The following is an 18,986-nucleotide window of genomic DNA, read 5'->3' on the forward strand; positions in this document are numbered from 1 at the left end:
AGGGAGAGGGGGAAAAGGAGAAAGAAAGAGAGAGAGAGAGAGAAGGGAGAGAGAGGAAAAAGAGAGAGTGGGAGAGAGAGAAGGATAGGAAGAGAGAGAAAAAGAGGGAGACAAATAGGAGGGGGAGAGAGAAAGAGAGAGAGAGAAGGGAGAGAAAGAGGAGAAGAAGAGAGAGAGAGGAAGAAAAAGGGGAGGGAGAGAGAGAGGAGGGAGAGGAGAGAGAAAAAAAGGGGGGAGAGAGAGAGGAAGAGAGAGGGGAGGAGAGAGAAGAAGGAAAGGGAAGGAGAGGGAGAGGGGAGAGAGAGAGAGAGGAAAAAGAGGGAGAGGGAGAAAAAGGAAGGGAGAGAGAGAGAGGAGTGGGAGAAAGAGAGAAGGGAGAGGAGAGAGAGAGAGGAAGAGAGAGAGGAAGAGAGGGAGAGGGGGAAAGGAGAGAGAGGGAGAGAGAGAGAGAGGGGAAAGAGAGAGAGAGTGAAGGGAGAAAGAGAAAGAAAGAGTATGTAAAATTAATTTTGGAGTTTAAATAAAACCAGTTTTAATTTGGTTTAAAACTAAACTGAACCATAAAAACTGGTTTTTAATAAACTGGTTTTTTATAAAAACTGTGGTTTCAGTTCAGTTTTTTATTTAAAAAAACTGGTTTATTTAAAACAGTTTCAGTTCAGTTTCAATTCAGTTCAGTGAAACCAGTTTTTTTGCACACCCCTAACCACCAGGAGGAGCAATACCAGCGGCAAAAGTTGCAGTTGCAATCAAAACAGCAACTAATATGGTGTTTCTTGCATTCAGTAATGCCTCTTTGTGCATCTCCATGTGCTTACTCCTTTTAGCAAAATAAAGTTGATTCAGATTTTCCATTTTCTTTTGGCTCTGATGCTTATGTTTCCTGAACTTTTTCGGGACAATTATTGTGCCTTGTAGGTAGCAATATCAAATCTCTCGCTTACTTGAGGCTGCTCAGGCGATCTAGAGTCTGTGGTTTTGCTAAGTTCCGGTGAGCTTGTGCATTCAATAGATAGAATTTCATGTGACATTTCCAATTCATTAGAAATGTACCTTCTTGAGAGGGAAAGCCTAGAAGCTATAGGTGATAGAAAATTGGCTCTGTCTCCTTTGAGCGTGGGAGAGGAACATTAGATGCTCCTTTTATCTTGGTGATCAAGAAATCTGCCATCTAAATTGATAAATTAAAACCATGTTATGGAAAGGAACTGCAACATACCAAGAGGAATTGTGGTGAAAGGGGGCCGAGACAACTGCGAGCGGAACGAAGGCGTGAGACTGACTGCGAGACGATGACTAGACAAAGAGTGACGAAGACCAAAGACAGTGAGAGATACCGGAGTCAAGAGAGCGATGATGAGCTTGAGTGTGACAGCAGAGACAGTGAGAGAGACCAGAGCCGAGAGAGGGAGAGAGCTTGGGCGGAAGAGCACGCAGTCAGCCATAGAACTCGAGCTTGACGTTGAGGGAGGAGTCTTAGGATTGCTAAACGACGTCTTTCTTGCAAGTTAAAAGAAAGAAAAAAAAAGCATGATCCGGTTTGATTATGTAAATGGGTCGGATTGAACCGTATTTGATGGTTATGGTCCGAATAATTAAGTTTATTGATGTTATTATAAAAGACCGATTTTTTCTGGTTTTTAATCTTTTAACTATTAAACCAGTTTATTAAATGCATCCAATCATAATTTGACATTTAAGCATCCTTAAAAGAAATGTTTTAGAGCAACTTGAAAAGTTATTCAGCTAATAAATGGGTAGAAATGACAATTAAACTTAATATTGGTGTGTACAGATAATATATTAAAAAAATTAGAGTGTATATCTGTCTACCCTGTATTTTTACTTTTGTCTATTCTTCTTTAATAAAAACAAAAAAAAATCTTGATTGACTTCTGCAAATTTAGAGACATAGATTAAATTCTTGGTAATTTCAGGAGTATTATTGGTTACTATAATTAAATAATCTTTTTGAATCAAAATCATATAAAATTGAATTGCAAATATGAGAAATGCACATACCTACACCATTATCTACCTTAACCTTATGGGGACCATTATACTTTGAGCAAGTCAAGAGATTGGATAGATTTGGTGTCACATGGTGTGAAGTACCAATGTCTGGATTCCATGATAGATCACAAACTAAAGAGGGGACCGGCAAGTATGCAGTTTGATTGATGAATATGGTAGAGGTGGTGTAAAATTCTAATTGGAGGTGTGTGAGGCTAAAAAGATGGTTGATGCTGTAGAAAAGATGGCTGGAGATGAATTTCTGAAATTTTAACCCTTTTGGAACGATGGAGAAAGTTCTTGATCAAATATATGTTAGCAATGCCATGCTATACAACCTAATCTGCCACAAACTTGCCATTGTGGGCTTGAAGCTCCTGTAAATAACCTACCTCTTCGAGTAAAACGACCCTCTCTACCTCTTTTTCGTCAAAAATCACGAGTTGAATTAGGAATAGATAGAAAAGATGTTTGTCTTAATTGTGCTTGAGCCACAAGGTTATCTGGCTTTCTGAATTTCTCAAGCATATCATCATGAGATAGAATCAAGGTTTCTACTTCTCAAAGGGAGAATGACTCAGGTTTAAAATTGATGGTAGTCAACAGTATTTGATAATCTTCATTGAGACCTTCAAAAAAATTTTTAATGTGTTTTTCTGAGGATAAAGGACTGTCCAATGCTGCAAGAGAGTATGTCAGGTGCTTTATCTTAGAAATATAATTTGAGGCCGAGAGACCACACTTTTTGATTGTTTTGAGTTGATTCTTGAGTTGTTTAACTCTCTATTTCATGGATCTTGAAAAATAATTTCAACCTTAGATCAAATCTCATGAGCGAAGATGCAAGAGATGCTGAGTTGAATTATGATTAGACAAGAAGAAAAATAGAGCAGAAAGCTTTGCATTGTAACTGAATAACCTCTACACTTTGTATATCATTCAGTAAATCTGTTCTATCTGTAAGCATACATTCTACTTTTGTGGTGCAAACTCAACAAAACTGGCTGCTAACTCTAACAACCTAACACTCAATATAAGAAAAGAGTCCTAACTAAAACTTACTATCTTTATAAACTTTTTGTTTATTGTTCTGCAAGATACCCTTAACATCTTGATTGTGCAATGTAGCCACTTTCTGAAGGTAGCTCAGTTGCGCTATTTGCTTATATTTGCGTACTTAGGTTTTAGCTTAATGTTATCACATTCTATGTGTTTATAAATTAGATATCTAAATTTTAAGATATTTGAATTAGTTAATCATGATCTAGACAATATTTAGTTATTCCTTCAAAAGTGAGATTCCATATATGTAATTTATTGAAGCTAAAATAAATTGAGCACACAATTAACATACTCCAATGAAAATTTGAACTTTATTTTATTTTCTTGTGCGTGCAATCTTAACCATAAAGCTACAGAGTACATGGAGCTAAAACGACGGTCTTAAGAACTCGTAGTAAAACACTGATCTCATATTGCCACTAATATTAATTCCAATAGAAAATGATTTTTTGTTTAATATAGAAAGATACTTGCATAAAATGAAACTTTGGAGAGAAACTATAGAATAGAAAACAAAATGAAAACAAAAAAAGAAAAAAGAGGAGGTAAGTTTCTAGAAAGAGAAAGTGTGGTTGGACATCTTAATAGGCAAGGACTACGCAATAGTCACGTTAGAATTGAACAAATTTATTTTACGAACTGGGCGCCACCTCTTATGTATAATGTTGACTCTCTAGTCATACAATACCACTTCCACCTATATATATGACAATGAATGTGCATTAATTTTAGAAATTAGAGCACATAATCTTTCTTTCTTTGTTTCTCGCTTCACGTATGCGATCAGATAATTAATTGAAGTGAACAATGGCCAGAAAACTAAGCATTGTTATGCTCTGCTTACTTGTGGTGTTGCTTATTGCAGCCACCAATGTAAGTCATAATCATCGTTCAATTTTAATAAATCATTGAAATTTTTTCTTATGTCATGATATATTTGCTTACCACAATGATAATGCTTTCAGGCAAAGACAGATGCATCTCCAATTGGAGCTCCAACTCCGGCAACTAATCCAGCATCCAGCAGCAAGGTATATTAACTTTTTAAGATTATTATTTTCCCAATTTAGCAAACATAGTATAGGAGTACTAACTTTTAAAAAGATTTAATTTGATTTTTAAAAAAAATTTTACTCCCTCTTTTCTGAATAGTTATATCATATAACTATGCGCTTTCTTCTTTGAATTAATCTTATTTTTATTTTATCCTCTTCTTAAATTTCAGAATGGCACCACTGAAGGAAGTCTTCAACCGGAAGGTATATATTGATTCACCTCGTATAAGTTTACCCAAATAAAATGTTACAAAAGATTTTTTAAAATGATATGACAAAGATTAAGACATTGGATTATAAGAATATTGGTTATTTAATACATGACAAATGAATAATCAAGTTATATAATTTTATTTATATTCCAAATATATATATTGGACATTTTAAGAATTAATATTCACTGTTTTCATCGAAGAAAGTTGACATAGAAGGTAAATACTAACAATATAGTCTAAAGACTAATGTTAGGAACTAATTGGTTTAGTTAACATCAATTTTTTTAAATTATTTTATTTCTTAAATTCTAAACTTTAAATAGTAAATTCTTGAACTCTAAATTTTTCGCAAAATAAAAATTTTTAGAATTAAAAAATTGACTAACATTAATTAACTAAAATTAGTTTCATATACTTTTTCGATTCTAAAAGGTTATGAGTTCTTTGATTAATTTTTTTTAACTGCGAATATGATCTATCTTTGGTGGACCGAATGATATCGAATGTACTTGTATTTTTTTTTAATTGAAAAGAAAAAAAAAACACTTTCTTCCTTTACAATCTGTTTTCAATCTTGTTGTAGTGATTGAAATGATTTTTGATTAGTTGACACACAATTGCAGAGTGTGCTCCTCGGTGTGATGAAAGGTGTTCAAAGACGCATCACAAGAAGCCATGTTTATTCTTTTGCAATAAGTGCTGTGCGGTATGCTTGTGTGTACCGCCAGGAACTTACGGCAACAAAGAACTATGCCCTTGCTATAACAACTGGAAGACCAAAGAAGGAGGCCCAAAATGCCCATGAATCTTGAAGCTTTCGCAGTTGAAGTTTCAAACTAAATACAACCTTAGCTTGTGCCACTTGACAACTACAACACTCATATCAATATCATTAATAGTTTTTTTTCCCATTAAAAGATAGGTAGGTTAAGTAGATTTAGCTAGGACATGATTAGTCTTAGTTAGGATCAGATTTAGTTACCTTAGTTTGATTATTTTCTCCATTTTTTTTATGATGTGCCTTTTTTCATACTTCTTTAAGGAATAAGTGAGAATCTTCCCACTTCATATATATATTTTGAAGAAGAAATCAATTAAGGTTTTGAAAGTTAAATCAGTCGTCAAATCACTTTAGCTATTAGTTTATTGGTTTAGTAATTTTCCCAATTCAATTGCAGCAATTCAACCAGAAAAATTATAATAAAATAATATATAAACTTATAAATAAATAAATATACAAAAAACTAATATTGTAATATAAATGTTAAAAGTTAAGTGACTCAAAAAGTGCCGCTAAGTCAAATATGCTCTGTTAGGATTTTACCTAAATAGTGTTTCTGGTGCCGTCAAGTCAACGTTTTCTTATCATTGGAAACATGACTTTCAGGTTTAGTCTCATAGCCATACACAGTTCTTGTATTCTCACAGTACTAGGAGCCATGCAGAACATGTCCCATGGGAGTGATGTATAGAATGACGATCTAGTACAATTGGATCAAGAGGACATCAGTGGAGGGATTAGGAACATGTTTCAATAGCGTAGTGGGAAAGTTGTTCGCTGAGAAACACTTCTCTACGGGGACAATGGAAAATGCCCTTCGTGCTATATGCATGGGTTGACCAAAGTGGTTTAGAGTGGTAGACCAAATTAGTCTGTCAGAATTGAGATTACAGAGGGCAATTGGTGATTAGGTGATGCAGGATCCTATGCTAATCAAGAATTTAGGAGAAAAAAGGCTGTGCCGGATTGCTTCAATTCAGTGATAGTTTTACAAGCTTGAGTGTAAAGGAAAGGAACATGGACAATGATATAAGGGAGAGGGAGATGATATTAGAATCAGTGGGTAGAAAGGAGAATATGTTCCCAAAGGAGAGAATTAGCTTGACTACACACAATTAAGAAGAAGTGAATTAGAATGCTGTTTTGGAGGAGAACTTAGATCATGCTTTCTCGGTGAAGCTAGGCTTATGGCAGTGTCAAAAGACTAAAAGCACACTATAAGAATCGTGTATTTTATTGATGGATTTGTTGACGATTAAAGCATCGTTAATTAAATTTATCGATAGTCATACTGACGATAAAAGATCGTCAATGAAATTGTCATCAGTAAATCCCAATCAATATTATCAACGGGACATGGCCATTGGTAAAATGAAATATGAAAAAATTTTATTTTAAAATACTGATAACTATCCCGCTGTCGGTAACAGTAATGTTAGAAAAAAAATAAAATATTAATTCTATAGTAAAAGTAAAAAATGAATCTTTTTTAAATTTTCTATAATGTTATAAATAATATATATACATATATGTAAAAGAGTTTTTATTCAAGATGAAACTGAATAAATAATAAATTTACAAGACTATTTGAAATTAAGATACATCGAAACAAGAAAAATACAAAAATATTATCAAAGCCGAAAATATAAATACACTACATCTAATAATCTGAGATAAAGTCACCATCGTCGTTGTCGGCTCCATCCTGTGGTCCTAGGGGTGCTGGTGGCACAGGTGGCATCAGCAGCTGACAACCAAATGATGCTGGAGAACGTCTAGGCAAAAAAAGAGATGGCACATCGGATGCACCGTTGGATGAATCACTCCTTAATTAGCTTCTCTTACATGAAGAAGTATATGTCTGTGACCGGATTCTTCCACTAGTCTGGATCAAACTGCTGGTAGACGACAATCTCCTAGAGGCTCCTGATTTTTCCTCATATCTCTGATGAGGAAGCCTCCACTTGTCTTGCTCCTGTTGGCAGCATGCCTCCAGTTCTGCGTATCTCGTTCGATTTTGATGTTGCTCTTATTCCATGTTCTATTGTAGCTCCCTGTTGGATAGGGTAACCTACTCTCTAATATCCACACCTCCGCTGGCAATGAATTCAATATAAAAAAATTGCGGAGTAGTCATGGTGGATTGACATACCATTCATAGACCCTCCCTCGCTTGCGGTTGCCAACTGTCTGCATCCATATCTTATCCTTAGATATGGATGGAGGCTTAGGGCCCTATGCAATTTGAGTTGCATGCTCCTGCTGGGCCTTGGCTAGCCGAACGTCAAATTGAATCTAAAATCAAATAATATTGATGAACACAAAGTTAAATAAACAAATGAATATAATTTGTTTAGATATATTTAGGTTTGTTGAGCTTATAGAAGTGTCCTTAAACCGTTTGTTTACCCAGTAATCCTTCCTTATGTGCGTTATCTAAAAGACCTCGCTCTAACGAGGTTTGCGACCTAGTTAGATCTTTTGCCCATAGGGTATAGAATTTCAAGAAGTCATTATATTAGTTTCAACCTTATTAATAATAAAATAAACAAATTAAGTTAACAATTAAAACTTTAAATGATACGAACCATCTTCTTCTCGATTTCCTTGTAGGTGGTGGACCATCCGATGTGCACTGATCCATCTATCTGAAATGCTCGACTGGCTCGGACCCTAGCCCGGATTGCCCAATAATCCCCTATGTTCCAATACAACTTTAGCTGGGCGAGGATATCGTTTGAGATCCAATCTGTAAGAGCACACTTGTTGCAGGTGTTTGCTAGTATCTCCCAGAGGCGCTTGGCAGCTCTCACCTGCCAAGCATTGTACATCTTCTGCTTTTTTCCGTGGACAAACTCAAAGTGGTCCTGCAATATCAAAGACCAATGAATCATATCAAAATAAGTTTATAATTTGAAGTTTAAAAAAATATTAATTACCTTAAAAAGTCACCACCGAAGATCGCATATGTTATCTTGAGCCATACTAAACTTGGGTAATAAACCACCTACAATTGTTCTTGAAAATGCAAGTGATTAATCTCTCTCTCCTAGATCTTGGAGGGTGGCAACTATTATTAAGAAAATAACTCTCACTATATATGCAAGTCATACTAAACTTGGGTATGAACCACCTACAATGGTTCTGGAAAATCCAAGTGATTATTCTCTCTCTCCTCGATCTCGGAGGGTGCCAAGTATTATTAAGAAAATAATTCTCACTATATATGCAAGTTATACTATAAAATTAAATAAGCTCGTAAATATAAAACATACTAGTAACCTCCATCCCTTACTAGCTACTGTTTATTACGGTGTGTAGATGGGGCACCTCCTGAGGCTCCAACTGTTGACTGTGACTCATTACAAGAAAAAGCAATATTTGTAACAAAAAAAGGGTCATTGCAGTATGTCCCGTTACAAAAAATATTTGTAACAAAAAATGAAACTATTACAATTTAAAGTAATATTTTGTAACAAATTTTTCTGATACAAAAAATCAAAAGTCATTACAAAAGTCATAACAAATTTTGATCTTCAAAATATTTTTTGTGCTATATTTTTTCTTATCATAAAATTTTGTTACAAAATGTAACTTAATTTTGTAATATTTTTTTTCTTTAGTTACAAAACACTATTTATTTTGTAATAATTTTATTAATATAAATTATACGTATAATTTGCTAAATTATATTATTTTTTAATTAATTAATATATTAACTAATTTACTCAGCAAGTTAACATTTATATAATATATAATAATATAGATAGTTAAAATGTCTTTCATTTAACTAAGATTGTTTTATAAATCTTCAATATATAAACTTTAAAGTACAAACTAACAAGACACATTGAAGAACCCTAATGAACTAGATAGATACATAGGAAAAAAAATAGGGAATTATAAATCTCCAAAATATAAACTACAAATTACAAACTCCATCATGTTCATACAGCTCCTTTTTCATGGAGAAGCTTCTAATAAGTGCCACACACCTGAAAAGATCACCAACCAAAAAATACTAGCTTAAGAAACAAGATTTGTTTTTCCTTTAAAAATGCGCAGAAAAAACAACAAACTATACTCGTATTATTCAACAATGAATACAAACTCTAAAATTCATACCATGTCCTTTTCCAACTCTTTTTCAGTTGAGCAACATACTCAGCAATTCTTTTGATGGCTTCCACCTATCGATGTAACAATTGGAGAGTAGAGTTTAGACCTTGACAAAGCAATTGATTAAAAAAAATCTGCATAATCTCACACTATTAACTTAAATAATCATAATAATTATGATCATTTATACTAACCATTTCTAGATTATGATAGAATATTTTTGCACGAATCACTTGTCACTGTTTAACATAAGAAACAAGATATAAAAAATAAGATATAAAAAACCAAAACAAAAATTAGAAACAAAATATAACACTAATTATAACTTAGATTCTTTGTCAATAAGAGCATGGAAAAGGATAAATGCCTACCAATTTTCAAAAACAATGAAGCATTATGTATCAAGTTGTATAACCTTGGAGATTGTAGAACAGGCCTCTCAACATCTCTAATGTATAAAATGATGGGAGTTGTTTCTGAGATAGAAACCAAGACCTGCACAAAGAAAATATTTTTAGAACTTCTTTTTCCAAAATCTATGTAAGAGAGTAGGTTGTTATCAAATATGAGATAATAGAAGTTTAAGGAAATTAAATCACCTTGTAGAGTGATTGAACAAATAGCTTTTCATCGAAACACAAGCTACTCATGCGCTTTAAAGGAGCTAAAAACAAAATCTGAAATAGTAAGCATAATATTGCAACACAATAAGAAGCAACACTACTTATATTAGATACAGCAGAGCCATTCCTCCTAAGCTTTAAAATATTTTTCAAACCTTCAGCACCAACACTTTATTGATGTAAAGTACCTATAAGATCAAAAGATAGTTATAAAATGAAATTAGCAATTAATATCTAGGACAAGATCAATAACAATATGATGTCAATTAATGCAATTCTAAAAAATTTTGTCAAAAAAATTTGAGTTTTACTTTCTCTAGTACCTATAGTTTCAAATTATTTAGTTAGCATAAATATGTGAGGAAATTACACTGCCAACATAACCAAATGGTTCAACTCAAATTAAATGAGACCTGCAACATTGAAAACAAGACACTTTGCAGAGCATGGTTCTTCACATCCTGTCACATAAGTTTTGAAGCTCCATGAACAATGGCAGAGTTTTGCCAATATCAACAATCTGCTGAAATTCAAAACCCTATTGCATTATCAACCAAAGGCATAAGCACATGCTTATCAAAACATCAATATCCTCACCATAGAAACTATACGCCCATCCTAGAGTTTCCACTCAACAAAAAAAATTAATATTCTTGGCAAAGGAACAAAAAAATTTACAGCAACAAAAGATTTAGCTAAGTGATTTTTTAAGCAACACAACAACAAATTCAACAATTCAAGTATCAAACTCAACCCAGTGATGTTATCCAGCAATAAAATTCAACCTAGTGATGTTATCTAGCAACAAAAATTAAACTCAATAATGTTATCCAGCAACAAAAAAATTTGCTCAGGTTTAACAATAATTCTAAAATACCAAATACTACAACAACAACAACAACCACCAGTCCACCATCATAAAATTCTAATTTCAAACCCTAAGATACATCAAAATTGACACTGAAAGTCTGAAAGAACTGGGTCGAAGGGAGCTCACCTGGGAAGCTGACCAACTGAACTAATGGCCGAAACAAGAAGACCACCACCACCACTCAAGGGAGCAGATGTTGGTTCCATCTGCTTCTACCGCCGACGAAGCGAGCGCAGGGGCATGAGACCGTGACGACGAGCCTGAGTCTTAGATAAGCGTGAGACCGAGAGAGAAAAAGTGAGAGACCAGAGACGAGAGGTGAGACGCTGAGAGGGACGAGTGACGAAGTGAGGCCGTGAGGAATTGACGAGAGAGAATAGAAATGACTTAATAAAATTAGGGTATAGAGTAGGTATTTCTAATAAAATTAGGAGTAATTAAATTACTAAAGTTTTAAATTCTAAATAAGAAAATATTTAAATATTTTTGAAATTTATATGAGTTATAATTAATTTTAAACTCAAAATCTCATAACTTTGTTTTAATTACTTTTTGGTAAATAATTTTTTGAAAATAAAACCATGAATAACTATAATAAATCACAATACAAATCATTTATTATTTATTTTCTAACATTCGGAGGTTTTACCGGCTTAATTATGAGTGCTGGGTTATGATGGGTTTAGGACTAGTAGAGAGAGAAAAAACCAGAGCTCTATATTTTATTCTTAAGAGAGTTTGACGTGAGGATAAATGTCAGTCTAGAATTTACCAAAGAAATTTCATTGCAAGCATAGTACAAACCAACAATTTATCCACCAATCAAAGTTTAGAAGGTTGTCACAAGTACAAATCCTAATAAAAATAAACTGAAGTATTCAAATCTCGGGTCGTCTCTCAAGGAATTGCAAAGAAGTGTGCGTATTATTGGCCATGAAATATTTTAGGGTTTTTGTAATAAGAGACAAGAAATGTAAATAACAAGAAAGTAAATGGCAATTAAGTAACAAAGAGAAGGAAATTCAAATGGTGAAAAGTCCTTGGCAAGGATTGATGGTTAAGGATCACTATCCTTGTTACTAACCACAACATGATAATTGCAAGGATCAATCCCATTTAGTCATCCTCTAACAATTGAAGGAAAGTCAAATGAGCTTCATCAATCCAAATCCATAAGTCCTAGCCACTCACTAATTGAATTAGTGAAAGCTAGCGTAAATGGACACCTGTAAGAACTGAGACTAATTAACCGTCTAATTAGATAATTAATATGGCCCAAAATAGGATCTAAAAATTTTGAATGAGAATTTGAGGATTTAAATTTGATTTTTGGACTTAGTAGATGTTTTTGAGTAAAAAAATGTATTTTCTGTAAAAAATCGAGAAAAACCGCGAACCAGCAGCCGAACCCGTCGAACCGGTTTAAGTCTGTCCGGTACTGTGAGAGAAAAATTAAAAACAGTCGAAAACCTTAGAAAAAATATTAGAAATGAAAAACCAGGCATTAGTTTTAAAAGTTTGGCCCAAAGTTGGGCCAAACCGGCTAAAAATGCTAATGGGTTAGACCAGGCCCAAGTTGGGCCCAACCCAACATGTATATAGGTTCATAAGTGAACCCATTCAGTACACCACACACTTAAACACACACACACCAGCTGAAAAGGGGAAGAAGAGAAACCCCATTAACACTATTCATCCTCATCTTTCCAAGCTTATAACTTGAGCTACGAAGCTCCGATCGCCGCACTGTTTGCAGCCACACGATTCTCGTTAAGAGCTCTACAAAATCCACCCAAGAAATTGGTAAAGAAATCACAAAATCCTTCTCATTTCTTCTCTCCAAAATTTTGAAAATTTAGGGCTTTTGACTAAGTAAAATATTGTGATTTCAAGTGTTTAGGTACACTCTAGCACTTGATTAACGTTGGGTTTGGCTTCCAAAACTGTTGGGCAGGTAAGAGGTCTTGAACTCTTGTGAAATTTTAATTATGATGAGTTCTAGGTTGATTAGTTATAATAGGGTCTGATCTATGTGTTAGCCATAACAACTCAGTTAAATGCAATTACTACTACATCTGTTTGTATGTAATGCACTAATGCGGTCATATTGAAATTGAGTGAGTCACAAATTTATTTTATTATATAGAAAAAGGTAATTAAGTCATTATTCAATGTTTTGGAATCAGTTGAGAATTCAAGAATTAAACTTAAATTATAGACTTAATATAGTCAACCCCACTTGTCAGTGAAGAATTGTTGTTTAATTTAATTGAAATTTAAATGTGTGCATAACCTCGTATTATTGTCATTCCCTTGATTTAGATTATAGAATTTCATTTTTCATGTTGAATTTATGTTGCTGGCTAAATATGTACTGTTGATTTATGTCCTAACCTCGTATTATTGGTTGTTGAATTTTCTTGTAGTGTACTATTGGCTGAATATGTATTGTTGATTGGTTAACTATAATTTTTTCTATGCTTTATCTTCTCATCTATTTGTTTGCTATGGCAAGTTTCCTGCCTTATTTCTACTTTTAAGCTGAATATGTACTGTTGATTACTTAATTTGCTGCTTCGTCATGAATTTTTCTTTCAATTTTCGTAGATAAATAGAATGAAATAAGTATATGTGTTCAATTCAATTTATTGCAGGAGCTGACCTTTTATTTTTCTTAGTTTCTATTCAAATAAAGTATTTGTTAAATTAGGATATAGGTATGTTATTGATGCCAATGCATCTTAGGCTAGTTTCACAAGCCTTTTTCATTTGTTTTCATTAGGTTTCATGCACTTTCTTGAGCATTAAGTAAGCATTTGGATGAGAAGTTCATACATATCTTGATTCAATCAAACATGGTTATTTATGTGCATTTTCATAAGATTTGTGCAGAAATTTACTTGATGCTATGTATGATGCAAGATCTTGTGATTTTGGCAAGATTTTGATGCATGTGTTTGATTGATGATAGGTGAAGAGAAGCAGAGGAATGTCAAGGAAGAAGCAAACAAGACAATGTTGGAGCCAAAGCTGGCTCACAAACATTACCTCAAACGTTTGTAAAGAGGAAAAGAGGCCAACGTTGGAGCCAAAGCTGGCCTCCAATATTGCCTCCAATGTTGGTGAAGAGGAGAAGAGGACAAAGCTGGAGCCAAAGTTGGCCTCCAACTTTGCCTAAAACGTTCCATGCTCAAGAGGGCAACGTGGCAGCCAAAGTTGGCCTCCAACTTTGCCTCAAACGTTCCTAACTCAAAGGTGCAAAGTTGGAGCCAAAGTTGGCTCTCAAGGTGCAACGTTGGTGGCCAAGTTGGCTCACCAACGTTACCCCCAACGTTCTCGATAAGTTTCAAGTTTTGAAGTTGGAAAATTTTATAGTGACGCGGACGTGTCGATGACATGTACGTGTGGACAAGCATTTTAGCCAATTGTGCACCCGCATGAGCGACGCGCACGCGCAAAACGTTGTTTTGACACGTACGCGTGGGCGATGTGCACGCGTGGGCGAACAAACGTTAGTGCACCAACGTTGGGTCAAACGCTAGTGGCAAACGCCCAAGTGTTAAAATGCAACTTTTGACTTAACGTTCCACTCAAACGTTAAGTCCAACTTCAATACCAAAATGGAATCCATGCAGAGTATGAACGTCAGTCGCAAATGTCCTCATCAACGTCACTAAGAAGACACTCTTAACTAGCTTCAACAAAGGCCAAGGCCTACATCCAAAGACTTCAAGCCTGAATGAAGAAAGTGTATAAATAGATAGAATCAAAGTTAGTTGGGGACTTTTTTATTTTCAACTTTTGGGAAGACTGAAAGGGGAAACGCTGAATTACTTTTCTCTATACTTTTCTTTCTAGTTCATGTACTTTCTTCTTTTTGCATTTTTCTGTTTGAATTGAGTATGAACAACTAAACCCATCTTCATTGGGTTAGGGGGCTCTATTGTAATTCAATGGATCAATTATAGTTTTCATTCTTCTTCTTCTTTCCTTTCTCTTTGATTTACTTGAAAGCTTTTGATCTTCATCAAATTGAGTAGTTGTCTTGGAAAAGAAGCTACTCATACTTGCATTTCCTTTGAACATTGGAAGAGGAATAAGGAAATCATGCTAGAAATGCTTTCTCATGTTGGACCGAATTGTGGGTTTGATGGATATAGTGACATATAATCCTACCAATACTTTGACTTGGAAATACATGTGGTATAATCAGTGACCATACTTCATCTCTTCCCATGAGCAATTAGATCAAGGAATTGGGCAATTGTTCAAACTTAGAGAGATTGAATTGCCAAGGAATTGGGATTCAATCACCTAAGATTGCCAAGAGATCAATGAGTTGTATGGATTGAGGAAGAGATGAGAATGAACTTGATCCGGAGAATACAATATCTCATGAACCCAATGAACTTCCATCTCTGATATTTCCATTCTCTTTAATTTCTGCTGTTTACTTTTATGCTTAATCACCCCATTCCCATTTATTTTCCTACAATTTACTTTTGCCATTTATATTCAGCCATTTACTTTCCGTCATTTACATTCCTTGCTATTTACTTTTCCCTCCATTTAATTTTCTGCAATTTCAAATTCAAATCTGCTTAGTTCAACTAGAACACTCCTCTAATTAAGGTTGCTCAACCAATCATTCCCTGTGGAATTTGACCTCACTCTATTGTGAGTTTTTACTTGACGACAATTCGGTATAATTGCCGAGAGAAATTTGTTGAGACACAAGTTTTCGTGCATCAAATTTATGGCGCCGTTGCCGGAGATTGATTTTGCATTGACAATGATTAAATTGGAGGATAACTAGATTGAACACTTTTCTTTTCTTTTGATAATTAGTTTCGATTCCAGTTGTTTACTGTTATTCTCTGCAATTTAAGTAGCTTTTCCTTATTTATTTACTCTTTAGCACACTAATGTACTAATTGTTTGATCAATTGCACTAACCACTCTAACCATAAGTTTTAGAGATTTCTCCACTTGCTATTTACGTGTGTTTGCTGAGTGTATGACAGGTAGAAGAGGAGAAACTTCAACCTCCTTTAATAGTGAGCCTGAGAGAACCTTCCTTAGATTAAGGAGGGAATCAAGAGGAAAGAAGGTTATTGGCCCAGAGGAAGAAGAGGAGGACTTGGATATGAATATGGAGGATGATATGGAGAATCATCATGAGGAAAAGGTGCATAATCATGCCAGAGAGGGTGCAGCCAATCATGCTGGGTAGGAGAGAAGAGTTCTAGGTTCTTACATCAACCCAAACCCAGGAAATTGCAGAAGTAGCATCCTAAAACCAACCATTCATGCCAATAATTTTGAGTTAAAGCCTCAACTCATCACCCTTGTTCAAAACAATTTCTCATTTAGAGGAAGTGCCCAAGAAGACCCCAATCAACATCTAACCACATTCTTGAGAATATGCGATACTGTGAAGTCCAATGGGGTCCACCCGGACACCTATAAGCTGCTGTTGTTTCCCTTTTCTCTCAGGGATAAAGCAGTAAAGTGGTTAGAGTCCTTTCCTAAAGAGAGTTTGACAACTTGGAAAGATGTGGTGAATAAGTTCTTGGCAAGATTCTACATTCCCCAAAGAGTTAACAGATTAAGGGCTGAGGTTCAAACATTCAGACAACAAGATGGTGAAACTCTCTATGAAACATGGGAGAGATACAAAGAGTTGACAAGAAGGTGTCCTCCAAACATGTTTAATGAATGGGTACAGCTGCACATTTTCCATGAAGGATTGTCACACGAATCAAATAAGGCTTTAGATCACTCTTCAGGAGGCTCTCTCAATAAGAAGAAGACCATAGAGGAAGCCATTGATGTTTTTGAAACAATGGCTAATAATGAATATTTCTATGCCTCATATCAGAGCACCACCAGAGGGGTGCTGGAGTTGAATCACATGGATGCATTGCTGGCCCAAAACAAGTTGATCACTAATCAACTAACAGAGCTCACCAAGCAGATGGAGAGGAACCAAGTTGCAGCAATCAATAATCAACCACCAGCTTAAGAAAGAGTGAATGCAGAGGAAGGAGATGATTGGGAGCAAGTCAATTATGTTGGAAACTCATCAAGACAACCCTATGATCCACACTCCAAAACCTACAATCCTGGTTGGAAGAACCACCCAAACTTTGGGTGGGAAAACCAACTAACCTAAAACCAAGATCATAGACCTCACAACTCCAACGAGTACAATAACTCCACTTACCAACACTCTAACCACAGACCATATCAAGCCCCACAAAACACTTCTTCTCAGCCTTCATATCAAGCACAAAATAGCCATACTCAACCCTCCAATTCCAACCTATCATCACCATATGAGGACAAAATATCCCGGATTGAGGCCATGCTTGGAGAACTTTGCAAGGAGTCGCAAGACAATAAAGTATTTGATGAGCGGATAATTTATACGCCTTTTGGCATTATTTTTAGTATGTTTTTAGTATGTTTTAGTTAGTTTTTATTATATTTTTATTAGTTTTTATTTAAAATTTACTTTTCTGGACATTACTATGAGTTTGTGTGTTTTTTTGTGATTTTAGGAATTTTCTGGCTGAAATTGTGGGACCTGAGCAAAAATCTGATTCAGAGGCTGAAAAAGGACTGCAGATGCTGTTGGATTCTGACCTCCCTGCATTTGAAGTGGATTTTCTGGAGCTACAGAGGCCCAATTGGAGCGCTCTCAATTGCGTTGGAAAGTAGACATCCTGGGCTTTCCAGCAATATATAATAGTCCGTACTTTGCCCGAGATTTGATGGCCCAAACAGGCGTTCTAAATCAGCTCAAGAATTTCCGACGTTTAACGCCGAAACTGGCACAGAAGTGGGAGTTAAGCGCCCAAACTGGCACAAAAGCTGGCATTTAACTCCAAGAAAAGTCTCTACACATAGAAGCTTCAATGCTCAGCCCAAGCACACACCAAGTGGGCCCGGAAGTGGATTTTTATGTCATTTACTCATTTCTGTAAACCCTAAGCTACTAGTTCTCTATAAATAAGACCTTTTGCTATTGTATTTTCATCTTGGTTCTTCTGGTTCCCTCTCTGGAGCCGAAGCCAATGATCACCATTATCACTTATGTATTTTCAACGGTGGAGTTTCTACACACCATAGATTAAGGTGTGGAGCTCTGCTGTACCTCGAGTATTAATGCAATTACTATTGTTCTTCTATTCAATTCAGCTTATTCTTGTTCTAAGATATTCATTTGTACCCAAGAACATGATGAATGTGGTAATTATGTGACGCTCATCATCATTCTCACTTATGAACGCGTGCCTGACAATCACCTCCGTTCTACATGCAAACAAGGCTTGAATGTATATCTCTTGGATTCCTTAATCAGAATCTTCGTGGTATAAGCTAGAATCCATTGGCGGCATTCTTGAGAAGCCGGAAGGTCTAAACATTGTCTGTGGTATTCTGAGTAGGATTCAGGGATTGAATGACTGTGACGAGCTTCAAACTCGCGATTTTGGGGCGTTAGTGGCAGACGCAAAAGAATCACTGGATTCTATTCCGACATGATCGAGAACCGACAGATGAATAGCCGTGCTGTGACAGAGCGCGTTGAACATTTTCACTGAGAGGACGGGACTGTAGCCATTGACAACGGTGATGCTCAACATACAGCTTGCCATGGAAAGGAGTAAGAGGGATTGGATGAAGACAGTAGAAAAGCAGAGAGACGGAAGGGACAAAGCATCTCCATACGCTTATCTGACATTCTCACCAATGAATTACATAAGTATCTCTATCTTTATTTTATGTTTTATTCATTTTTTAATTATCAATCCTCCATAACCATTTGAATTCGCATGACTGAGATTTACAAGATGACCATAGCTTGCTTCATACCAACAATCTCCGTGGGATCGACCCTTACTCGCGTAAGGTTTATTACTTGGACGACCCAGTGCACTTGCTGGTTAGTTGTGCGAAGTTGTGATAAAGAGTTGAGATTGCAATTGAGCGTACCATGTTGATGGTTCCATTGATGATCACAATTTCGTGCACCAAGTTTTTGGCGCCGTTGCCGTGGATTGTTTGAGTTTGGACAACTGACGGTTCATCTTGTTGCTTAGATTAGGTATTGTTCTTCAGAGTTCTTAAAAATGAATTCTAGAGTTTCAGATGATGTTTTCATCATCACCAAAGTTGATTGATTTTCATCAATTTAGCTCTTGAATGAAATGTTCTGCTGAAGCTTGGCTAGCCATGTCTAAT

At 35.4% G+C, this 18,986-nt stretch overlaps 1 protein-coding gene and 2 long non-coding RNA genes across 3 annotated transcripts in view; all 3 read right to left on the reverse strand.

Moving 5' to 3' along the window:
- Positions 1–810, reverse strand: part of LOC110278193 (ankyrin repeat-containing protein ITN1-like) — a 3,162-nt gene extending 2,352 nt beyond the window's left edge. Inside the window, exon 1 of the mRNA XM_021136409.1 lies at positions 714–810. Within this exon, the coding sequence (XP_020992068.1) occupies positions 714–810 (97 nt within the window). The remainder of the gene's footprint in view (positions 1–713) is intronic.
- Positions 811–7,170: 6,360 nt separating this feature from the next.
- LOC127744874 (uncharacterized) lies at positions 7,171–9,736 on the reverse strand. Its single transcript, XR_008006139.1, has 3 exons — positions 9,661–9,736; positions 9,252–9,316; positions 7,171–8,133 (listed from the first exon to the last, which is right to left on the reverse strand). It is a non-coding gene; the product is annotated as an uncharacterized LOC127744874 (long non-coding RNA).
- Positions 9,737–9,782: 46 nt separating this feature from the next.
- LOC127744873 (uncharacterized) lies at positions 9,783–10,970 on the reverse strand. Its single transcript, XR_008006138.1, has 3 exons — positions 10,866–10,970; positions 10,282–10,388; positions 9,783–10,056 (listed from the first exon to the last, which is right to left on the reverse strand). It is a non-coding gene; the product is annotated as an uncharacterized LOC127744873 (long non-coding RNA).
- Between the last annotated feature and the right edge of the window lie 8,016 nt (positions 10,971–18,986).

This window comes from Arachis duranensis, chromosome 2 (genome assembly GCF_000817695.3).
Source record: "Arachis duranensis cultivar V14167 chromosome 2, aradu.V14167.gnm2.J7QH, whole genome shotgun sequence".
In the NCBI taxonomy this organism is placed as follows: domain Eukaryota; kingdom Viridiplantae; phylum Streptophyta; class Magnoliopsida; order Fabales; family Fabaceae; genus Arachis; species Arachis duranensis.